The sequence below is a fragment of the Malaya genurostris genome, chromosome 1 (genome assembly GCF_030247185.1).
Source record: "Malaya genurostris strain Urasoe2022 chromosome 1, Malgen_1.1, whole genome shotgun sequence".
Taxonomy (NCBI): domain Eukaryota; kingdom Metazoa; phylum Arthropoda; class Insecta; order Diptera; family Culicidae; genus Malaya; species Malaya genurostris.
Window position 1 is genome coordinate 93,703,591 of NC_080570.1, and position 25,581 is coordinate 93,729,171.

The following is a 25,581-nucleotide window of genomic DNA, read 5'->3' on the forward strand; positions in this document are numbered from 1 at the left end:
CAGAATTATCGTTCAACAAAATAAATTCAAATGTTTAGCATGATAAAAAGCATCATTCGAACAACATTTTGTAATTTTTTTCGTGTGTGAGAAATGAGTAAGTGAATGGTATTTTTGAGGACACTTCTTAAAAATCATGATTTGCCGTGTGCACTGTAGCTCAGCGCAGACATATCAGAAGAGAACAAATAAAAACAGTGTAGATAGAGCAGAAGTTTTTCTAGATCCCAACGTTTCCGCCATTTTGTAGCTATAAAACCTCCCCAAAGTAACAAACAACAAAAAATAAAACGTTGAGGTCTATTTTTTTTTTGTAGAAAGTTTGTACAAAAATTGAAAAAAAATTGTGATGTATCTTATTGAATGACGATAGACACGGACTTTCAAAACCTGCTTTCGATAAAAACGCGTTCAAAGTTTTTTGTGTATAAAATCAATGGAAACAATTTATTACTCAATGGAACTCGTAGGGTCTAACATTTTCAAAAAATCATATTTTTTCGTTTATAATTTGTTATAATGAAACATTTCAAGAATGTTTTTTCAAGTTTGTAAGTCAAACAAAGTAGAAATTTTGGTCTGTGTGTCGAGCTCTTATTTCTTAGCAGTATGAGATAAGCAAAAGTAAAGGCTCATAACTTCAAGAGTTTTGTTCCGTAAGACTTGAAAATTTCACAGAATATTCTCAAAATGTTTTACTGTAAGAAAATACAAAGAAAATAATAAATGATTATTCAAAAGTGTTATACCCTTCCCGCTCCTTAAATCTCTTTCGGAATGATTATAACAAAACCTCACGGAATGAGTTTAAAAACCTGCTTCACAAAAATCATTAAATTTATTCGGGTGAATTCCATAGTAAGAATTTAATTTACGACTTTGAGTTTTTCTCTGAATTTTGAAAAATATGCGATTTCATTTGTCTCGTTAATGTGTGAATAAAATATATTATATTGGTATAAAATTACTTGAACGGGCATTCTGAAAATAAAACATAAAAGTCAATCGTGTTTACTCCTTTTTGTTTTTGGAAATCGTCAAAAAATGCTACGGTAAAACATCAAAACGACGGACATGCAATTTCCATTATTGCAAATTACACAAAGTAATAAATCCTTTAGCTCGCAACACATGTGTCAAAAATATACTTGAATTCCTTTGTTTGCTCACATTCATTCAGAATGTCTGAGCTTGACGAAGTTAGAACTCGACTATACTAAAGTGCCTATAACCAGAGTGACGACTTCGTATCCGTAATGTTGGCAACAATTCAAAACATTCCATTAGCTTTACATTGAATTGACAGGTCGTTTGCTCGTTTGGAACTGGTAGCTGTCATTCCAAACGAACAGCTGTCGTCACTCTGATTATAGTCGCTCTAGCCTATACTACTTAACTGTTTTTATTGGGACGACCACAAAAAAAATTTGAACTGGCAAACACAGAGCTCTTAAATTGTACAAGAAATTATCATCAATTCCATCATGTTTTCAGAATTAGGAATTAGAACTAATTGCCTAATTGCATGTTCTTCAAGCTATTTGGAGATTTGTGCCTTGCCGTGGCTACTCATCATTTTCTTGATGGGAAGGCAAGGATGAAAGGAACATGGAACGAAACTGTGGGAAAACAGTACAAAATAAATAGAAACAATTCGTTCTGCTTCCCCGAAAAGATCTGCAGGTACCAAAACTCACATTTGATGAAACCTGCAACCAAGGATGGCTTTTATCGTATCAAAGAACGTTCGCTGGCAACTCTTCACCGATTGAATCAGTGCCATCAAAAAGAGTTGGAAATCATCGCAACAACAAAAACCCGGCATGGCTCATTTAACATAGAATCGATACCAGTGCGAGAGCGAATTTCTCTCGATGACATTTCTGAGAATCAAAGATTAGCGCGCTGCTGTGGGGATCCTCTCTGAAGCAACAAACGGTCGCTTATTCTCGTTTCGCGATCCGATTCTTTATAGGCTGTGGATAATTGCGATAGAATCATTTTACTATTGCCGCTTATTCTAACTATGTGCATATAATCTTTGTATAAGTTGTGTCTATGAAAATGTATGTGAATACTCCACACAAGGGTTTTGAAATATTGCAACCTAGTATGAGAATCATCAAGTCGAATCATCGATTCGATTTTCTGCGATAATTGTCAACTTGCGATTCTCTCTTGGTAAATTCCACACAGCGGCAATCATTATCAGACTGCAATTTTTTTAAGGGCCGAGAAATACTCAGAGTATGAAGTGGAGCGAAGGAATGTAGAAAAATTCTCTCGCGGTTCATGCATTGAGAGACTCGAGTTCTTGTAGCATCGTCTACCGGATTGAAAATGTTGTATACAATATAGATAGCAATATAGCAGCTTCTGTGAAATTTTCGGCAATCACCAACACTGCCTGCAACTACCAAGAGGATTTAGAGATTCCACAAAAACGACACCATTCTGCATTTCCAGAAGATTGCAGAGCGATTCGCAATATGTGCACGCAGAAGTAGCAGAGTAAACTGGGCGCCTTAAAAAACCATTTAGAGGTAATACTGAAAGGATTCATTCACTCCAGGGCAATGTTGCTTGAATATCAAAAATGCAACGAACGCCAATGATCATCGTTCGTTTCTCTTCGTTCGATAATCGCTCTGATATTCGGACTTGTCCGTATACTCTGGTGCGAACGGAGCCGACGTTGCTACGTTGCTCGCATGAAGATCTATTCCTTGCAGTTGTTATTCGCATTGAACATACCCCCGAATACCTTATGCGAATGTAGAACGAATATTCATACAGCAATCATCGTCAACACCTAATTCGCGATGATCGTTCGTGCTGCCTTTGAAACAAGCAAATTAAGACGTGTGTGTGTGATGAACCATATCTCAGCACTCTTCCATTGCTGCTGCCTCATAAGATATAATGAAATTATTGGATGAAGAATGCTTCGCGAAGAATGGGATCTAACAATCCACTATTCGAACTAATTCGAAGAATAAAGAAATGAACGAATGTATGAAACGAACATGCACGATGTATACCAGTAGCGAATAATATATTAGTAGATTCGAGTTCTCTACGATTATTGCTTATTCATTTTCACCCTTCTCTCTTTCGTGCAGTGAATAGTTCAACGTTGTTCGAGACGGGCGTGAGTAATATAAGATATTAGCACCGAAGATGGATGAATGAATGAGTTACACAAAGAATATGTGCAACATTGCTCCAGGAAGAACAATGAATCCCTCTGGTGAGAAACGATACAATATCCATCAATTAAAGATTACTCTGATCAGAATTTTGAAATTTTCATATTCAAATGTAGTAAAAATATTTTTGTCTGAGCGCAAGTTTGCAAGCATCATCATCATCCCATTCATATCCAGTAATACCAGAATGGCTGAGTACCCATAAGAAGTAAATAGTATTTGAAATGCAAAGGTCTTCGATTTAAGTTAGACATGCGATCACTACATTCGACAATGAACCATTCGAACTGAGTGCCTTTTAAGATTACCACAGATTCTCTTCTGAAGTGTCGATTGTACCCCACATAAAATCGGATAGATTTCAGCTTGGAATACAGTACAGTATCCCACAAATGAATGAGACTGTCTCATTTTACGACAGCAGACACCAGCAGAAGCACGACCATCCAACAGAGAACCGTTATGAAAAATAATTGTTACGGTCATCGCTGAAAGACGGTTGTGTATTCTAAATGGCTGTAGAGATTTACTTTCATGTAAATAAATCATTATGATTACGGTGGCACATCTTCGGATTTATGTAATAGTACAATACTTATACTAAACTTCATCTATCGCAAATAGTTTTCCCAGAAAAAATTTGTCAGCAATTATTTTTTTAATAAACTCATCGTGCAACAAAATCTTATCGTAATCTTTAAGCGTCCCCTGGATATTGGCGCCCGAGGCGATCGCCTCACTCGCTTCACCCTCAATACGGCAGTGGTCAAACCTACAGGTGAAGAGTATTCTTAGCCTCGAAAAGAGTAAGGAAAACTTTCTATGCCAAATACAACGGATCATTGATGCATATTGATCGTTCATAAATATCGCCTTCTAATGCGCCCACTTTAGCCAATGAGTCTGCCTTTTGATTTCCCGGAATGTAACAATGCGATGGGACCCAGACAAAGGATATTAAACAAGACCGTTCAGATAATGCTCTCAGATGTTCCCGTATTTTCCCTAGGAAATATGGGGGATACTTTCATGGCCTCATTGTTCGGAGAGCTTCTATTGAGCTTAGACTGTCCGTGACAATGAAGTAATGGTCTTTGGGCAAGGTTTCAATGATCTCAAGGGTGTAGTGAATAGCAGTTCATTCTGCAACGTAGACTGAAGCCGGATAACTGAGTTTGTTCCAAGCGGTGATGTTCTTATTGAAGATGCCGAAGCCTGTGGACCTGTTGATGTTTGATCCGTCAGTGTAAAACACCTTTTCACAGTTGACTGTTCTAAAATTATAAAAAAATATTTGGGGCCACTTGAGGGCGCACGTGATCCGGAATTCCACGAATCTCTTCTCTCATGTGTCGAAAAACTCAGTAGAATTAGAAATATCCGAGAAATGAGAGCGGTTGGGAACAAACGAAGAAAGATTATTAATCTCAGACATGTAATCAAAATACAAGGACATAAAATGGCTGTGAGAATTGAGCTCGACAAGCCTTTCGAAATTTTCAGTGACTTTCGGATTCCAGATATCGCATCGGATTAGTTATCGATATGAGAGATCCCAGAATCAATTTTCCAACGGTAAGACATCCGCCAGCACTTCAAGACTCATCGTATGAGTCGACTGCATGCAACCTAAGGCAATACGCAAACAATGATACTGAATTCTTTTTAGTTTATTGAAATGGGTGTTCGCGGCGGATCGGGTCGTCAAATGGTGAGATAACTAAGTCCTCACAAGTCCCTATCTCATGCCTCCCCGAGCGTCTATGATGACATTTGGTCAATAGAACGGCGTCGACTGGGTGCTATCGCCTTCTGCGTTAGTAGCAGAATGAGAGGGTGCGAAATGGCTTGTAGGTTGAAGCCCATCCTAAAGTGCAGTGTTTATCATAGTATATTATAACATATAATTGTGTTGTTTATTACATCATGTATTAATATTATTATTTTTATTATTATTATTATTAGAAGAGCGTAACTTACACTGCGACATTACCTGTTATATTGTATCATAGCATATTATTTCATATATTATCGTCTTACACTATTTTATGTTATTATATACTATGTTGTATGGTATTATACTGCATTGCATTATATCATATTATATTGTATTATATTTTATTATATTATATAATATTATATTATATTGTATTCTATTGTATTATGTTATATTGTATTGCATTATGTTGTATTATATTATATTATATTATAGGGTTTATTATGAGTAGTACTACGTACCTCTGCGCAAAATATGAATTTGTTTTCCTTGTAAGTTATCATTTTTAAAGTAATCTTTTAACTAACTATCAAGGTCGTCACAAGGTGAGCTTGGTCCTCACTGGTTCCTGTTTCATGCCTACACGTGTGTCTGTGGTGACAAATGGTCGATGGAATGCGTTGATGGCAGAATGAGAGGATGAGAAATGACATATAAATTCAAGTAATATAATATCATAGCATATCGCAACATATCATTTTATTCATTCTATTATTTATTATATAATTCATTGTACTATATTATGTTGTTTTTGATTATTATTTTCATTATTATATTTATTGTTATTATTATTAATTTGTCATCAATAATAATAACATATATTATTTTTATAGATGTGGATATTATTTTTATTATTAGAAGAGAAATATTCTACTTTGTGCAGTATTGCGAAGATAGAAGAGCATAACTGACACTACATTAACTGTTATTTTATATCATTGTATTATATTATATTAAATTAAAATATATTATATTATATTATGTTATATTATATTATTTTGTAATCTATTATATCATTTTATGTTATATTAATTTATTACACTATGTTTCATTGTATTTATCAATATAAAACATTTTGCACGGGGGCGTAAAGGGGAGGGAGTATCAGGGCATCGGACGAATTGATGACTGGACTGTTGGCATCACTGCCTGACGGTGTTGGATACGCGAATACACCCTTTGTTGGAATAAGTATTGAAAGTTATATATATCTTGTTTTTTTCTTGCATTACTAAAACCAAACTGAACTGAATAAAACGTGCTTTTCTCCGGTGTTAAACATTTGTTTCTTTTGCCGTTCGATCTTGGTTTGCCGTTGCGTGTTCCTCTGGAAGGCGACCGCCAAAAGGTTATGGGCCCAGAGTGAAAGCTGCGAAGAACGATTACGCTGTGTTTTTACCAGAAAAACAAATTGCTTGTGAAAGGTGCTGCCGGCATTATTCCGTGAGCGAAAGAATCTTCTAAAGATGGCAGATCAACCCCGTTTCTCGCTCCCGAAGTTGAATAATCAGAATTATCAATCCTGGAAATTCAAGATCGAAATGATGCTTATAAGAGACGAATTATGGAACGTGATAGTGGATCAGAAACCGGAGCCATTGACACCCGAGTGGACTAAAGCAGATATGAAAGCGCGAGCCACAATTTGTTTGTGCCTTGAGGATAGCCAAACTAGCATCGTCCGGAACTGTGAAAGTGCAAAGGATGTTTGGCAGGCTCTGAAGGATTATCATGACAAGGGTTCAGAAGTGTACCTTCTTAAAAAGCTGACACGATTGGAGCTAAAAGAAGAAGGCGATATGGAGCAACATCTTCAACAGTTTACCGATTTGCTTCAACGTATCGCGGATGCCGGTGAAAAGATCCCGAAGAAATGGCAGGTGGCAATGCTGTTATGCTCGCTACCAGATTCTTATGACCCACTAACAACGGCATTGGAGCAACGACCAGTGAATGAATTGACTCTCGATTTGGTAAAATCAAAACTACTCGCTGAGTCGGAAAAGCGTCGTGAACGTTGTGGATCTGCTACAGGTGCTGAAAAGGCTTTGCGAACGGAATCTAGAAAGCTGCGGATGGGTTCAACTGATGTGAATAAAGAGACCCGTACCTGTTTTCACTGTAAGAAAACCGGACATTTGAAACTGAATACTGATACATTTGAAACGAAATTGTCGTGCTTGGAAAAAGGAATCTTCTGAGAATACCGAAAAGAAATCTGTTCATACAAATCAACCGAAGAAAATCGATGATACGAATGCGAAGAAAGCAAGTATAGCTGAAGGACCGCTGGCTTGGATGGTTGGCCAAGGAGAATCGTCGTGGTGGTTTGTTGATAGCGGCGCGTCGCGTCATATGACAGGTGACAGGAAATTCTTTACAGTATTCAATCAAGCAGCTGATATAAGTGTGATGCTGGCAGACGGAGAACGAGCCGTGGCATCTGGAATCGGCCAAGGAACACTTGTTGGTATAAACAGTGACGGTGAACCCGTTGATATCGTGTTACGTGATGTACTGTGGGTTCCAAAGTTGGCAACTGGACTAATATCGGTAAACGTACTTGCAAATAAAGGTTTTACGGTGATGTTTTGTACTGATCGATGTGAGATTCGTGACCAGCAAGGAAAAGTTACGGCGGTGGCTTTACGTCACGGTAGCTTGTATAAGTTGTGTACACAAGAGCAAGTATTACTTAGCGTTCAATCACCTCACACTGCGAACTGTCAGCACACCTGGCATCGTAGGCTTGGCCATCGCGATATCGATGTTGTGCAAGCGATTCCAACTAGAGGTTATGCGGATGGAATGAAGTTAATTGACTGTGGACATAAATCAGTATGCCAATGCTGTTTGGAGGGTAAAATGTCTCGTACTCCTTTTCCAAAGTTTGCTGATCGTGGTGCTAGAGACAAACTTGATTTAGTGCATACCGATCTGAGCGGACCGATGACTAGCACGCCTAGTGGAAACAAATATTTTCTTTCTTTAATCGATGACTACACTCGTATGACGTTTGTATACCTTTTGCGGAGCAAGTCCGAAGCCGCAGAGAAGATTAAACAGTTCGTTCTATTTTGCAAGACCCAGATAGGGAAGACCCCGCGTATTTTCCAATCAGATGGAGGCGGCGAGTATACCGGGAAAGAATTACAATCTTTTCTTCGAAATGAGGGAATTGTGAGCCAGTTCACGGCTCCATACTCTCCTCAACAAAATGGAGTGGCGGAGAGGAAAAATCGCTCTTTGAAAGACATGACAATGTGTATGCTACTGGAAGCAGGTCTTGATAAGCGCTTCTGGGGAGAAGCAGTTTTGACAGCGACTTATATTCAAAACCGTTTGCCTTCTAGGTCTATTGGTATGAGTCCGTTTGAGCGTTGGTACAATAAGAAACCATCATTAGAGCATTTTAGAATCTTTGGGTGCGAAGCATGGGTGCAGATACCGGCCGAAAAAAGAAGAAAAATGGAAGTAAGATCGAAAAAAATGGTATTTGTTGGATATTCGAATCAGCATAAAGCATATCGTTTCCTCGATACGGAAAGTGATCGTATCACAATAAGTCGTGATGCGAAATTCAATGAAGATTTACATATGAACAAAAACTTGGACATGAAAATGAACCGTGAAACGTCTATTGAGTCGGTAGAATCTTCTGTTGAATTGCTACCACTCGCTAAAAGTCACGAAACACCTGGTCAAGAAAATGATGAGTACGAAAGTGCCGAAGAACTATTTTCCGAAGAAGAAAATGAAGTAAACAACGGTGAACTGTCTGACGTACGTGGAAGATCTACACGAAATGTTTTGCCAGTGCGATTCAGAGATTATGAGTTAGGACTTATGGTGATGGAGCACAATGAGCCAGTTACCTTCAAAGAAGCCGTTGGAGGGCCCGAAAAGGAGGAGTGGTTGAAAGCCATGCACGAAGAATATAAATCATTGATCTCCAATGGTACATGGGAGTTAGTAGATCCACCGCTCAATCGTAACGTAATTGGAAGTAAATGGGTTTACAGAAAGAAACTGAATGCCGATGGTGAGGTTGAGAGGTTTAAAGCTAGACTCGTGGCACAGGGGTTTACGCAGCGCTATGGTTTTGATTACGAGGATATTTTCGCTCCTGTTGCAATGCAGTCGACTCTTCGTGTATTGTTAGCTGTTGCAGGAAAACGAAAAATGATGGTCAAGCACATAGACGTGAAATCGGCGTATCTTTGCGGAACACTGAGCGAAGAAATCTATATGAGACAACCTCCAGGATTTGTTAATCAGAAACAGCCACATAAAGTTTGTCGCTTACTGAAGAGTATCTATGGTCTTAAGCAAGCGGCAAGAGTTTGGCATCAAACGATTACCCGAATTCTAACTGAGCTGGGATTTACTCAGTGTAAAAGTGATTCATGTCTGTACCGGAAGCGGCTTACAGCAGGAGATTGGATTTACCTTTTATTATACGTAGACGACATTTTGTTGGTTTGTGCGCAGGAGGATGCAATATCTTGTATCGAGATTTCATTGCAGAAGACGATTCAAATCACGAGTTTGGGCTAAATATCTTGTTTCTTGGGGATTAAAGTTGAAAAGGGCGAAAGCGGTTTCTACAGTGTCAGCCAGCAAAGTTTTATTAAGAAACTTCTCAAGCGTTTCGGGATGAATGAAGCAAAGGGATCTAAGTATCCAATGGATCCGGGCTATTTCAAATTGTGCAAGGATAGTAAGCAACTGAAGGACAATGAAGAATATCGTAGTTTGATTGGTTCCCTGCTATATCTGGCTACTAACAGCCGTCCAGACATTGCAGCTTGTGTTGGAATTCTTAGTCGTAAACTCAGTTGTCCGTCCGAAGTTGATTGGAGGGAGAGTCAGAGGATACTCCGTTACCTGGCGTATACAGTTAATTACAAGCTACAGTTGGGGAATCTGGAGGATGAATTTGAGCTGATTGGCTACTGTGATGCCGATTGGGCAGGTGATCCCAGTGACAGAAAATCTTGCAGTGGATATGTGTTTCGTATAGGAGAAGCTACAGTCAGCTGGGCCAGTAGAAAGCAAAGCTGTGTGACACTTTCGACGATGGAGGCGGAATACGTTGCACTCTCAGAGGCTGCTCACGAAGTCGTATGGTTACGGAATTTACTGAAGGAGTTAGGTCAGGAGCAGATAAAGCCAACTGTAATGTACGAAGACAATAAGGGTTGCATCGATTTTGTTGCTCTTGACCAGCATAAAAAGAGGACGAAACACATTGATACACGATATCATTATACTCGTGAACTTTCGTCATCAGGAGCTGTTGAGTTGAGATATCGTCCATCGGAAGAAATGTTAGCGGATATCTTCACAAAGCCGCTGAACACTACTAAAATGAAAAAGTTGTCAAAGGACTTGGGATTGATTAATAAACCAGATAATGGAGCATAGGTTGAATTCGCGAGGAGTGTTGGCATCACTGCCTGACGGTGTTGGATACGCGAATACACCCTTTGTTGGAATAAGTATTGAAAGTTATATATATCTTGTTTTTTTCTTGCATTACTAAAACCAAACTGAACTGAATAAAACGTGCTTTTCTCCGGTGTTAAACATTTGTTTCTTTTGCCGTTCGATCTTGGTTTGCCGTTGCGTGTTCCTCTGGAAGGCGACCGCCAAAATGGACGAGGGATTGTGGATAGCCAGCCCAAGTCACTTGAAGGAAACTTGTTTCCTTCTGAAGGTTTGAAATGAGTCTGACGCGCCCTTCTCAAACAAACCATCAGGCGGGTTCAAGCATGTATAGCGATATGCTTCATCCATGCACTGGATATTATGGTTGGAAGAGCATCTTTTATTCCCGCGGAATACGAGTAAGTGACTCTACTTACGTATCCGCCCAACCCTTTTTGTTCGCTTTTCGGTAACAGCTATAGTAAGAAGGTGAATGGATGAGTCATATCGGGGCTACTGTAAGTCTACCCGCATCCACTGGCAAGTCCTTGAACTGATGGTGGCTTCACTTCACTTCACTTCACATCACATGGGTGTTCGCGGCGGATCGGAAGCAGAAGCATCCATATTCCATTACGGACAATATCGTTGTTTATGGAATAAATATGTATACTATCGAAAACATGATAAAATAGCAAGAAAAATGGAACATGTTTTTCGCAGATACTGCTGATCGGACTACTATCTTCAATGATTTTACTTTGCACGAAGTTTAATTTCAAAATTTTATTTACCGACTTGAATAAAATTTATCTTGAGTACGACATTTATTCATTCTGTAGCATTCATCACTTCTTTGATGCTTGGAATCTTTTAAAAAAAACTATCTACAACGCCTTCTATTATCTATTATACAGGGATCGCGTGCGTAAACATTCGAGAGAAAACAAGAAAGGCTTGTTCACATTCGTTTGAAGGTATGTGTTCGGCGAACATTCGATACGAACGTAAACAAGCATGATGTATCAGCAAAAAAAAACAAGTCAAATAAAAAATGATATCAAACATTTTTGATTACAACTTAAGACTCTAACAGCACAGATGATGGCGTTGTTCTTATGCATGTACTATGTTTGTAAGTGTAATTGATTCGAACGTAAACGGTAATACGAATTATACATACTTTCGAACGTATTGCATATGACCGTAAACAAGAATGAGGGTGATTGTTTACATGGACTTTACTTTATGTATATAAAATGAGTTTATTTTTATCCTTTATGAATAAATAATGTATTATACTATCGATCATAATCAGGAGCACTTTCTGGAACAATTTTTGCTACTTTTCGAGGTTCTTTGACCAATGTCATAGGACACTGCATTTCGGTCCATCCTACTGGAACCATTGGTATTGGTTCCGAACTTCTAGTAGACATTGCTACAGCCACACCAAGGGCATTTTCTGCAGTCGTCAAATAGTAAGTGTTGAGTTCTACTAAAGGAAGCTGTAAATTTAGGTTATTGTATTCTCTTATGATATACAATTTTTAGAAAGTTTATTGTCTCACCACTCTTGCAAGAATTACATCTCCAGGTCGAAAGCATTTATACATTTCAACGCGATCCTTTTCGGTTGCTCTCACGTCTTCCTTTCTTAAAACACCTCTGTACAAATAAACACCTCTATGTAAACACTTGTTTAATATAACTCTATTTTTGTTTACCTGTAAGGTCTATTAAGACATGTTTTACCTATGCAGATGATCGAACACTTTGCTAATCGTTGGTTGATAACAGTAATTTTCGCAGTGACAACATCTCCAACAACCGGAACAACGGTTTTACTGCCAAAAGACGCAACCGTGATATAATTATCCTGGTAAGAAAACGAAAATTAAACTCAATCTAATGAAGGACTATCTAATGTACCTTATGCCGCTTACGAATTCTAACTACTCCGGACAAACTCGCATGTAAGTATCCGAATTTTTCATATGTACCTTCTCCACCAACCGTGTTTTCTGTTATTGCACACAATCGTTGACCCGGGAAACATAACCACTTTTCACTTTCAGAGACCATAGTTTTAACCATAATTCAATTTAAATGTTTTTAGCTCTATCACTGTTTATTACCTATAATTTTCAAAATACTCAAATATCAACCAAAGCAGCGATGCCAGATTGTAGTAGTTCATTTCCGTAGATTAGCATGTTTCTCGGACGCAGAGATGCCATTTATACAGATTTATCTATATTCTACAGATTTTTACATGCGCATACAGATATCATACAGAATACAGATTTTATACAGATTTTTTAAATTCAATACAGATTTATACAGATTTCACAAAAAAAGTAGGAAAAAATAAATTTAATTTTATGACTTAGTTCTCTTTGGTAGCATAGATAGAAGTGTCATAATCAATGGGCGTATCCTAAAGATGATTATCAGAAAATATTAAAATTAAGTTGGTATTTGATTATCAGCCCGATAATAATAGTTGAAACTTAGACAAATTTAAATCGAGCATCACGAAACATAATTGCTAGACTAAGAGTTGGATGACATGACTTAAGATTGAACGTTAAGCGTAGAAATCCCATGCGAGCTTACGAAATCAACATTTTGAAAGTATATGCAATAGAAATTATGTTATGTTAATTCCGATTGTTGATGGATTTCAATTTGATTGTGAATACCAGCCCGGTTATAAGGCTGAGGCGCTCCAGCAACTGCTATCGTAGCCGACATCTGGGGCAATTGGTGGGCAATCAGAGCGCTCAAAGTATGGTAAACAAACAATAGAGCATTTCAAATTGAGTAGTCTTAATTTCCTTATCGTAGTGATGATATTCTGATCGATAATATGTGAGGGAGTATGGTGAAAAGAATTGAAAAAAGTAGTAATATCAAATTTTTTGTTAACCATTCTTTATACCATGTTCACATTAGCGCTGATATCACTTGATATACCGAGATGATATGCATATCATGTCGAAGTGTTCACATATGATCGAAATGATATCGTTTGACAATCAAGTTGTCATATTGAATGTTTTATTAGCAGTAAGATCAATAATATTGCTTTTCTCTCCTACAATTCAATCAATAATTGAAGTCTTGCAATTAATGGTTTCCGAACCCCAGTATTCGTTGAAAAATTTAAAATTATAATGATTGTTTATTGTCACTCTCAAAGTGACGTTTATAAATGAGTACGTTCAATGCCATCATCCGTGTTGCTAGTAGCGATTTTTGACAACTCGACATGATATCGTACATGATATCCCGGATATCATGCCAAAATGGTGATACGCGTTGACATAAAATTGTATGGGATATCATGTGATATCGCACATGATATCATCGGATATCAAGTATATCCGTATATCACTTGATATCAGCGCTAATGTGAACATACTATTATCATTGTTTTGATCTTTGCAGAAGGACGCTGATCAAAGTTACATGACTTCCTAGCAGGGAGCTGGTGAATACAAATATAAACAGATTTTTTATTCAGACTAATACAGATTTTACATGAAAATATCTGGCATCTCTCGGACGCGCTCGTGGTGAAAATCATTAAATCAAAATTTTTTTTTGCTCGCCAGACAAAAATGGTTCCCATAGTTCTCCTTTGATTAATTAAAATGTCCGTAGATTTTGTCAACGGATCTGTAGATGTATAGAAAATCTTTGAAGTTCGAACCCGTAAAAAACGGAGATTTCCGTAGATCTGACACCGTTGGCCAGAAGCAGCGCTGCCAACTATACCGATTACTCGGTATTTCTACAGATTTTTGGGCTCGATACAGGAATACAGATATGCTCTCTCAAAATACCGATATTTCAATTTCCATACAGATAAATACCGATTTTCAATGTTTGTGTTAGATTCCATAGGGGTAAACCAGGTCGATCGACCTTTTTTTTGGTCGCAAAATCAGTTTCCGTACTAAATCGATGTTTGATTTTTCGAGAAAAATATTGTACAGATAGATTTTTCCGCCAAATACAGTTTTTTGGGAAATACAGTTGACGCCAGAAGGTGTTGCAGACAGAGTTGCCAATGTTCCAGATTATTTTCATTTCGACAGACACTGAAAGAAAATGCCAGCCGCATTTTGAGTGAGTTTTTTTTCATTCAATGCGATAAATAACTGAGAATTCCGACTATTGAATGATAGAACAATTTTCATGATCATATGATCAATATACAGTGAGTTTTATTTCTTATATGTGTGATTACCATTCATATATTATATGACTGCCATCGTCATGAATCAGACTAAATGTATGTGACCTAGAGTGCTTTAAACCAGAGTGACGACAGCTGTTCGTTTGAAATGGCAGCTTTGTTCCAAACGAGCAAACGACCTGTCAAACACAATACAAAGCGAACGAAGCTGTCAACATTTCGGATTAAACGTTTTGAGTTGTTGCCAGCATTACGGATGAGATGTTATAGGCACTCTAATGTGATCCATTTTCATTCTAATCCCTGAGAAGAGTTTATTCCTAATAACAAATCATGATGAGCGAAAAATAAGTTTTATACACATTTCTTCCAATTTTCTTCCATCATTTATATTATTGGCATGAATATATTGAATTGGATTACAATTTGATGAAAGTTTTCTAGAATCGAAATGAATTTGTTATATGATGTTCCCGTAACAAAAATCTTTCCATGCATTTATTTTCATTTTGAAATTCTTCATAAAATCGAACACAGAAGAATTTGATAATTGGGGACGGGTATAGTGTGATGGGTAAGTCGATGCCTTTCACGCAGCCCGCCTGGGTTCGATTCCCAACCCCGCACATAGGGTCAGAAAATTTTTCTGGTCCGAAGAGGCGAATGACCTTAAGGTTAAAACCTCTATAATCGAGACAAAAAAATTTGATAATTAGAAAAATTGAAGGAAAAATAACATAGCATGGTTTCATTACTAATTATCAGTGCGTTTGCTTCTATTGTTAAAATATTTTTAGATAACTTGTCAGAAAATCCAATGACAGAATGTAAACAAAACGCGTTTTTTAATCGAAGTTATATGTTTAAGGTTTTAATTTGATACGTACTGTGATGGTGATATAAAATCAGTGATAAAAAAGGAAGCTCGATGGAAATATTGGAAAACCTGGTGTCAGAGTACTTTGGTGAGTATTCAGTGAAGTGAGAGTCTGTAGTAGACTGTAACGTCTGTAGTAGACTGTAACGTAGTAACGTGATTTCTAGTAATGTAAGAGCAATTTCTGCTTTAGAAAAACAATTATTGTGGCCAATTCTATTTTTCTAGGATTGTATATTGCCCCTTGATTTAACGAATTCAAAAGTTGTCTGATTTTGTATATCGGATCAATGTATTTTATTTGTATCTACTATTTTAAACAACCAATTTGATAAGAGGAGACATGCTCCAACCTCCGGCCCCTATGTTTAGTAGAAAATTGAGCCAAAGAAGTGAATTGAAATGAATGAGGATGCTTTTATAAGGCAAAATAGAACTTTGATTTAATCAGTAGGTCTATGGTAGAATGAAAAACTTCTTGACAAAAATCTATGGAATTGTCCTTACTATCAATCAATTTGATTGTAAATAAAAATATTATTTTGAATAATCGTTGAACAAGCAAAAAGCAAACGATATCTTATATGAAATTGATACATTAAACATTAAAGTTTTCTTACATTTTCTTATATTAATAAACCATTGCATTTTCTATTTGACCAACCAATTCCACAGCGGAAACAATTGATTATCAGTCGGAACTATTGGGTTCAATATGTTTTTCTTATGTTTGTTTCTGCTTCTAAATGATAAATATATTCAAACTGTACATTTGGTGGTTTTCCGAAAAATTGAGCTTTTAATTTTACGATACTTAACAACTATACACTTCATTGTAAAAGGTTTGTATACAATTCATTGAATACACTGATGAAAATTAGTACGAAAACTCAACCGTCTCCATCGTAGTTCATACAGAACATTGAAATGTTTACTTATGTTCAATAGAAATTTTCAATGAATATGTAACAATAAATTCTTTGGTTTCTCTGCAACATGGTCTCAGGTGTCGAAGTGGTATATGTGAAAAACTAGCTCTCGCCCGCTTGTGAGGAATTCTGGCAACCGTCAGAAGGCTGGCTACATTCCGGCTGCTGTCAAAATTGTCCAGGCGAAATTGCGTCATTATCTCGCCGTACGTGTCTTGTTTATTTCCCTCCTCCTTCTTTTTCATTTTTTTTATTCGACTTCATTTGATATTCGTCAATCCCGCATGTACATACAAGAAACGACCCGCTTGTGAGGATTTCTGGCAACCGTCAGAAGGCTGGCTGCATTCCGGCTGCTTTCAAAATTGTCCAGGCGAAATTGCATCATTATCTTGCTGTACGTGTCTTATTTATTTCCCTCCTTTTTCTTTTTTTATTCGACTATGTTTGATGTTCGTCAATCCGGCATGTGCGTAAAAAAACGAATCTTGAGACGAGCTAAATGAAATTGAAATATGGGTATGTTTGGTAGTGAGAAAGCAATGTTATTGACAGTAACATTTTCCATGATTAGTACATATGAAGGGCAATAACTTATTGCCTTTCATATGTATCGTTTATTGAACAAATAAAACCAAGACGCTTAAAATGTAGAACCGATTCAAAACGGTTCTGCCAATCTTGTATGGCAAGAATCCGACAGAAACAGAACCGTTAATAATCGCTACGCGAAATTCGTTGCCGGATACGGTTGTTGCATGAATGCCAGACTTTTGCCGGATGTCTGGTAGAATTCCGGCAAAAATGGCTGGCAGACATAGCCAGCCGTCTGGGGGAAATCTGCCCGTCGCGTGCAAGTGGGTTAGATTCAATTGTTGTTGATAAAAAAATCTATAGCGGACCTTATACGATCATTAAAAGTGTCATTACTAAAAAATAATATCATTTTAATGAACGTGTATGGTGCAGTAATGACGAGTTTTCTAAGTTTTCGAGTTTGAAATAGCATTACTTAGTCATAATTAAAAATGACAAAAATGATCCTCGTGTAAGGGCCGCTTATTGAATTTCGTCGTTGAACATTCTTGTGAACACCGCAATGAAAATATGAAATTGAATTCTATAACCATAATTTATTGGAACAACATCTCTTAACATAATTGTGTTGCAGAAATACTAGAAAGTAATGTCATTTTTAATGAACATGTAAGGGCAGTAATGATGAATTCTCTATAGCGGCCCTTACACGAGAATTATTTTTGTCATTTTTAATGATGACTAAGTAATGATATTTCAAATTTGCATTGAAAACTCGTCATTACTGCACCATAAGCGGTCCTTACATGAGTCATTAAAATGTCATTACTAAAAAGTAATATCATTTTAATGAACGTGTATGGTGCAGTAATGACGAGTTTTCTATCAAATTTGAAATACATCATAACTTAGTTATCATTAGAAATGACAAAAATAATTCTCATGTAAGGGCCGCTATACACGTTCATTAAAATGATATTATTTTTAAGTAATGACACTTTTAATGATCGTGTAAGGTCCGCTATACAAATTTGGAATGTCATTACTTTAGTAATCATTAAAAATGACATTAATAATACTCGTGTAAGGGCCGCTAAAGTATTGCCATGTTTGTTGGCATGGAATACGAGAGACGGAAATGACAAATGGAATGACAATTTCAATATTTATTTGTATTACTAAGATTGGAATTTTTGTACAATTTGAATTATTCATTCATTCGTAGAAGAGACCCGTTTGCATGTGCCTGGCAGATTCCTCCCCAGATGCCTGGCAGCGTCTGCCAGAATGTTGAAAGAATTCCGGCAAAAATCTGGCAACAAAGCATCAACCGTTTCCGGTAGAGAATTTTGCCTTGCGGTTATTGAAGAATCCAACCAACTCTTTTGCGATCGCTGCGCTGTCCGAGTGGCGGGCTTTGAACTAAGCGATGGTGATAATTTTCAGATTGTGCTTGAAGATTCGAACAAAATGCAGGGTTTTTATTTTTTTCTTCTTATGAATCGAATACTAACATACAAAAACGTGTGAAAATTTGGTAAAAAAATCGATCATTCAGTAACTTTCCGTGGTATGTTTGATTGATATTTATGGAGAAATCGTAACATGAAATACCAAATTCGAAGAAGTGGGGTTGGGTACTGTTTTCATATCTGGGAAAAGCTTTGTTTTAATGGTTGGATTTTGAGATTAATTGATAAATTATGATCAAAAGTTTTATGACTTTTCTAATTACTCATGTTTTATCATCTAAATCAAATCTGTATGTGAACTGAAAATTTCAAATTTCATCCGAGATTGTCAAGAGTATAGGACAATTTGAAATCATATGTTTGATGACAATACGTGAATAATCGTTTTTCTTACCCATATTTGTAAGGTTTTGCCATCTGCATTCTTTCAAACTCAAGTAAATTGAAAAATTCGTCAATTTTTTTTTCTAAATACATGGGATATGTCAAAACAATCACCATAACGCTATCTCGTGGTGACCACGCTGATTGGATTGTTCAATAATTGTCTGTTGTTGAGAAATATTGCAGATAAATCACACGTTATAAGGTTGTTCGCAACGCTGTTTTATTACGTATGGGTTGATCTATTTTAGATCTACGACTAAACCATGTCAATCACAACGCTGCGATCTAGTTCTATTTTACGAGCACAAATTTGAAACAGATTGAAAACTGCTCGACATATTTGTTTCAAATTAATGAAAATTTGAAACACGAATAGAACATTGTTTTAATTTTTTTTAACGTGAATGTGGGTAGCAAGATCTGACAGGCGAAATGTCGAAGCGCCGAAAAAAGCGAAATATAGAAAACTTAGTACAAAGGGTTTGTTAATGTTAGTTTACATATGATCGTACATATTTTCATTTATACTCTATTTACGGGGATATGCTTTTCTAAAAAAAAGTTTAGCATCTATTGAATTAGTGTATTTATTTTCCTGCAGACAGCAGCGTACCTAGGGGGGAAGGTGGCATTCGCCCCGGTCGCAACATTTGAAGGGGGCGGCAAAGTCATCTTTGAGATCTTTTTTTGCTCGTCGAAGATCTTTGCGGATTTTGTTTTTTGCTCACTAATCCAACGATGGGGGCGGCAAAACTCTTATTTTGCCCCGGGCGCCAAATTTCATTGGTACGCCACTGCTTGCAGAATAATCTTTTTCGGGGTATATTATAAAAGTAAGATGAAACGTAAAGAACAATTATAAACGTATATTTTCATTCCATATATCTTCTTTCACATCTTTGATTGTGTTATGTAACCGAATCGAGTATGGGATTTAACTCAAATCTAATTTAAACGCAATTAGACCACTTTAAAATTGTTTTATTTTACAAGTGACTTGAAGTACTTAGTTTACATGGTCTGATACAAGGCTTTCTGATAGCTATAACATGCGTAATTGTTCTACTAATATAAAATTTTCAAAGGAAATAAAACAATTATGCTGAATGCGACAGATTAGATGTAATATAATTAAAATACAAGCTTATATCCAAGTAAGACGGAAATCCCTATCGTTGTTCTGCATCATAACGATTCGTTGATACAGATTTATAGCGGGTCCTAGCTTTATTCCAAATCCGTTGAGAACGTCGGATTTTCTCATTAGTACTAATGATGGACCATCAATCTCCTGCTCACAAGTATAATTAAATATATATTAACCAAAAAGATAATAAAATTCAAAAAAATTATAAATACTTACTTGTTCTTTGAAAAGATGTGCATGTTCCGGGAAATAATGTTTGAAATATCGGAATACATCTTCACAAGACCAATTTTGCAAGTTCTCAAAATTGTCAAGACGAGCATCTAACTTCTCTTTTTCACTTTCATAATTGTTAGTATTGACATGGCTATCGTCTTCCGAATTACTTTGTAGAATTTCATCCTCTTCCTTTTTCATTTGACTACTGCTTTCATTTATAGTACCATCTGAAAGTGAGAACGAATCCTTCCTAATTTCATTGTCACTAAAACCAGCAAACTCCTGATGTGCTTCATCGTCAACGATTTCCAATGGCTCTTGGCGTAAAATCACAGCGGGTTGTTTTTCTTGGGATCGTGTTGATAGTTGTTCATCTACGTTTTCACATGTACAACGCTTGCAAATCCATGGTCCATTAGGGCTTTTATCCAATTTCGTTGGGCCATGACAATTCTGGTGAAATGCATTTTGACAATCACAACAGAAAAGCAAATTTCCCTAAAAATTATTGTAAGTTTGAATCTTATATTATATATGTAATAAGCATAAATGGGGCTTACACCGCGCAACGATTTTCCACATACAACACATTCAATGCATTGAAAGCATCGAAAATTAAGTTGAATAGGAAATTTTGAATATACCGGATGAGCACGAAGACATTTTGAGTGAGCTGCAAAATAAATTTATGAGACAATGTGACATAAACTGGAAATCGATCTAATACCTCTGAAAGCACAACTGGAACAATCAATCAATTTGAATCCTCTTCTGAGTTGTCCTATCTTGTGGCACATATCGCAAATAGGTTCTCGTTTGAATTCCTGCTTCTGGGTTGTAATAAGTGAAACGTTGCCACACGATGATCCTACTAAACGTCCGCTCTCTGGCGACATAGAACCAAAAACTTTTGGTTTATAGTTACTTGTTTTCGTTGACACTAATGGGCTTAATGATAAACGTGGTTTAGCAACATCGCTAGCTCCATTATCCGTATTTCTGGCTGGTTTCACAGGTGATTGCAAGCCTATCGTCTCCGGTTTACCAGGCATCATGACCACAGGATTTTCTAATGAGCTCGTTTCAGGTTTACGGAGACGTTTGCGCGGTATATAATGATCTGATGGATCGAATACAACTTTTGCTTTCTACGAAAGATTTTGTAATTAATGTTTACTTCTACTAATTTTGAAATCAAAACAGTACCTTAGTTCTGGACCCAACGCGTGTTGAGATATTATCATTATCCTGTGAAATAGATGTTCCTAAATTGCTGGATGAGGCCGTTGCTCCTACGACTGTTGTTTTGTCTTCATTTTCAGACTCACCAATAGCTTTAGTTTTAGCCATTGTTAAATACGATAATTAAAATAACTGACACGGTATTTTTAGAGACTCAAATTACGAAAAATCATTAGAATGTACTTCCCAATCAACGTAAGGTATTGGTGTATTAAACAGAGCAAGAACATACGCGCTGGTTTGTTTGACGTTGTACCACAGATATACGCACCAACATGTAAGCTAGCTAAGCTGACAGTAAAAAATTAATACTATCATCACACAATACTATTTATTTGTATATATCATACGCTTTTTATGTACTTTGCTGTAAAATTTTTTAACGCATATTGCAAATAAATCTAGCTTAAAACATAAAAAAGACAATAAACAAAACAAAAAGAGGGCCAATGGTCTAATTACGATTGTCTTTGATATTTAATACAGCACAGTGAAGCTTCGATTTTGCATAACCAGAAAAGACGCACTTCGACATGAACATTTCAAATGGGCGTAAAAACCAATGCCATATTCTCTCTGTTTACTTTCTCTTCTACTAATAATTCATCATTTCACGTCTACACGCAGAGATAATCGAATAAGAAAGTGAGAAAAAAAGAATCTGCATTTTGCTGTTAGGTCTATTAGAAATATTCCCATCGATTTCACACAGGTTTTCCTCAGATTCTACTAATATTGTATTGGACTTAAGTATTTCTGACGATTAGAAAAGATTGCGATGCGACAGAACCGTTGCAAAAATAGAAAAAAAAAATGTCATTCGCTTCCATAATAATCATTCGAGTCCATAAATCCATTTATCATAAAAATTGTACATTAAGCCTTACCGTATAGCGGCCCTTACACGAGCATTAAAAATGTCATTACTGAATTATTAATGAACGTGTAATGGTGCAGTAATGACGAGATTTCAAACAAATTTGAAATACATCATTACTTAGTTACATTAAAACTGACATTTTTAATGCTCGTGTAAGGGCCGCTTATAATGCTCTAAAAACTCCCGTAGCGTACAATTAAGCAAAGACACCATATTAACAAGATAGCCAGCTCTCACATTTCCCGAACAAATCATTGGCAACATCCTTTTTTGCGAACATAGCGCCCTCAGGCGAGAATTAAGGTAAGGGCAACCCCACGCTACATTGATCGCGTATAACTTTTGTATATCTCAGTCGATTTTGAATTTTTTGTAATTTTATGGGAAATTTTATTAGGAAAACGATGAGCAAAAGTAGTGGATTCATGGGAGGGAGAGGTGGGGTGTTCAAAAGGTGGGGAAGGCGCAAAAATTTGAAAGGAAAGTTGTCTTTTCTGTATTTTTATATAACAAGTACTGTATGGTTCATGGGAACTTAATGTTAAAAAATATTCCATGAGTAGGGTTAAAGTGAATGCGTGAAGTGAATGTTGCACCCTAAGTTATGTCTCATGTAAAAGCGGCCCCCAAATCGTGGTGGCACCTCGTGTCGATCTAGATGGATCTGCAAGTGTTCGCCATGCAAATTGAGCAAATTTTACACACTGTTTATTTGTGAGCCTGTATATCTGTTTTCTGTGATTTAACATTTTTAGTGATGTTTGATGGCAACAATTTATTTTTCTCAACGTTGTTCAGAAAAATGACTTCTCAGGTACGTGAAACCGATTATTAGTTGGTGGTATATACAAAACTGTAATATTCATTCTTTTTAGTCAGTTTTTCGAACAGAATTTTTAAAAAATTAATTATCGGGCCCGATGTAAAATGAACTTGTAATCATTTAGGCTATTTTTAAATTAGCTGATAATTTTCACCCGAACTTAAGTGGCGGCAGGCTAAAATCAAGTGAATATCATAACAACTAATGGGTTTTATTTTGCATTGCGTTGGAGGATGAGAAGTTGGATGAATTCTGTATTTACTTTCGGCAACATCAAGACATATGCGGGTACTATCCCAACTGAAGTTAAAATGATAAATGATTGAAGAATTCAATTTGAGTGTCTCGTTTGTTAGTCTGTGCTTCTAGCTACATTAATTTATAGACCGGATTTTAATATCGACTTATTTTGGATGTTTGATTTTTGTTTTGTTGTCGTTTTAATTAAAGTGCCTATAACTAGAGGAACAACAGCTGTTCATTTGGAATGACAGCTTTGTTCCAAAGGAGCAAACGACCTGTCAAATACAATGTAAAGCTAACGAAACTTCCAATATTTCGAATTAAATGTTTTGAACCAAGGGGCAAATCATTCTAAACTCTGTCTGAACCCAAACAAGTTTTACCGAGAGTAAAAAAGTTTAGCAGGGATCTCGCTGGATTTGAATGGGATCATATTAACAAGATATCCAGCTCCCACATTTTCCGAACAAATCATTGGCAGCATCCATTTTTGCGAGCATGGCGCTCTCAAGCGAGTTCGCATCGAATCTCGTACATAAAAGTAGAAGAGAGAAATGTCAAATTCGTGCGTGCCAAAATATCAGCACTGCGCACCCATACAATTGACATGATATGTTGAATGTGATGCCGTGCGATGGCGTTGCTGAACTGAAGATTGATATCGCTCCAAGCTGACAGGGTCTGACGCAGGTCTTTGTTTACTTGTCAAACACTTTTTTGCGAGCACGAATGACAGATACACTTCAAACAAGATTAGGCAAAACTAGGTTGGATTATTTTGAAATTACCCAAACTTATCTAGACTAGTTTGGATTAAATGAGATTAGAGAAGATTATTTTGGAATAAAATGAGTTTATTAATATGAGATTGTCTAGAGTTTAGAGTGATTTGCCCCTTGTTTTGAACTGTTCCCAACATTACGGATGAGATATCGTCACTCTTGTTAGAGGCACTCTAGTCTTCATTAAAAGACTGACGTTCATACATCTTGGCATCTCTTGGTTTACCTGAGATTACGGTATCATATTTTGATTTTATACAACAGCTGATAGAAACTGTATTGGCAGGAAAATACAAGACACGGAGCAGCAAATTTTTAAAACGAATTTTTATCTGCCCTCATCTTTTCACACTTAGAAAATTTCGCAGTATTCGGTAATTTTTTACCGAATTTTCAACAGCTGAACGTTCGGTAATCAGTTCGGTAATTGAATTGATTACCGATCGTTCGGTAATTGCTAAACTGTCAAACAACTACCGTAAACTGTAAACCAATTGGATCTAACAGATTGTTCGGTAATTTTTGTTTGTTTGTTTTCCTTTGGTTAAAATTCTGGATTTTCGGATTTAAAAAAACAACACATATTAACAAAAACGAATGAAGAAAATGGTTTTATTCCACGAGAAATTAAAAAAGTGTCAGATGTTCCGACTGACCGGAATTATGAGCGCCTTCCAAAACACTTCACAATCCGTCGAGTCCAACAAAATTTACCCTTGAACGATTTGTGTTGGCAGCAAGTGGACAAGTGATACAAAATTATTTTCCGCCTATAAGTAAATAAAAAGCTGTTAGTGGCTCTAATGTCTTAAAAACTTTTATTACCTGTACCTCAATCCAATCGATGAACCCTTCAACATTTTTTTCGTTTGGTTAATAAAAAGACACTCACTGAATATTTTAATAACTGTTTGACAGTTAGTTTCATGATAATCGGTTTTCACAGAAGTTCGGTTATTGGAAGATAACTTTACCAAACGGACAGTATGATTTTTACCGTATTCGGCGACTATTCAGGTTTACCGTATCAATTGTATATCTAATACAGAATTCTGTAATGAAAATTAAAGTTAAACTGATCGTTCGGTGAAAATTTGCATAATTGTTGTAAAATAAAACCCATGTACCGAAATATCGGTTATTACTATAGATTACCGAAAGTTTTCGTCAAAAATATTACCGAATAAAAGAATTAAATCTTAGTGTGTTGATACCGGACTTTGCTCTGGCATTTATTCAAATTTTCCTTGATTAAATTTTCGGTTTGTAAAACGGATTCGAAATTTGCTTTGTTTGCATTACAAAATCTATTTATAAAGTATGAACCAAGGTTATGGTAACTGTCATTCAAAATCAATAACTTATCAACTAGTGTTGCCAGTTTAATTTTTTTTAGAAAATTTCATTTTGACAAGGCCAG

General features: G+C 36.4%; 3 protein-coding genes across 3 annotated transcripts; 1 reads left to right on the plus strand and 2 right to left on the minus strand.

The window, feature by feature from the left end:
* The first annotated feature begins 9,642 nt into the window (after nt 1-9,642).
* LOC131426903 (uncharacterized) lies at nt 9,643-10,413 on the plus strand. Its single transcript, XM_058589668.1, has one exon. It carries the CDS (start codon nt 9,643-9,645, stop codon nt 10,411-10,413), a length of 771 nt encoding a protein of 256 aa, XP_058445651.1.
* A 774-nt stretch (nt 10,414-11,187) lies between these two features.
* LOC131440060 (exosome complex component CSL4) lies at nt 11,188-12,615 on the minus strand. Its single transcript, XM_058611173.1, has 4 exons — nt 12,349-12,615; nt 12,144-12,295; nt 11,988-12,084; nt 11,188-11,924 (listed from the first exon to the last, which is right to left on the minus strand). Exons 1-4 carry the CDS (start codon nt 12,511-12,513, stop codon nt 11,718-11,720), a joined length of 621 nt encoding a protein of 206 aa, XP_058467156.1. The 5' UTR covers nt 12,514-12,615; the 3' UTR covers nt 11,188-11,717.
* A 7,109-nt stretch (nt 12,616-19,724) lies between these two features.
* Nucleotides 19,725-21,995, minus strand: LOC131425093 (zinc finger protein dpff-1). The gene is made up of 5 exons (XM_058586681.1): nt 21,398-21,995; nt 20,919-21,339; nt 20,752-20,864; nt 20,189-20,689; nt 19,725-20,116 (listed from the first exon to the last, which is right to left on the minus strand). The coding sequence occupies exons 1-5, from the start codon at nt 21,539-21,541 to the stop codon at nt 19,970-19,972; spliced, it is 1,326 nt and encodes a 441-aa protein (XP_058442664.1). The 5' UTR covers nt 21,542-21,995; the 3' UTR covers nt 19,725-19,969.
* Between the last annotated feature and the right edge of the window lie 3,586 nt (nt 21,996-25,581).

Excerpts from the sequence above, each read along its gene's own strand:
- LOC131426903 (XM_058589668.1), top strand. The coding sequence starts at position 9,643 with ATGAATGAAGCAAAGGGATCTAAGTATCCAATGGATCCGGGCTATTTC.
- LOC131440060 (XM_058611173.1), bottom strand. The coding sequence starts at position 12,513 with ATGGTTAAAACTATGGTCTCTGAAAGTGAAAAGTGGTTATGTTTCCCG. Across the intron at positions 12,296-12,348 it reads GAATTCGTAAGCGGCATAAG|GATAATTATATCACGGTTGC; the intron begins GTACATTAGATA and ends TTTTCTTACCAG. Across the intron at positions 12,085-12,143 it reads TGTCTTAATAGACCTTACAG|AGGTGTTTTAAGAAAGGAAG; the intron begins GTAAACAAAAAT and ends TTATTTGTACAG.
- LOC131425093 (XM_058586681.1), bottom strand. The coding sequence starts at position 21,541 with ATGGCTAAAACTAAAGCTATTGGTGAGTCTGAAAATGAAGACAAAACA. Across the intron at positions 20,865-20,918 it reads TTCCAGTTGTGCTTTCAGAG|CTCACTCAAAATGTCTTCGT; the intron begins GTATTAGATCGA and ends TTTATTTTGCAG. Across the intron at positions 20,690-20,751 it reads GTGGAAAATCGTTGCGCGGT|GGAAATTTGCTTTTCTGTTG; the intron begins GTAAGCCCCATT and ends AATAATTTTTAG.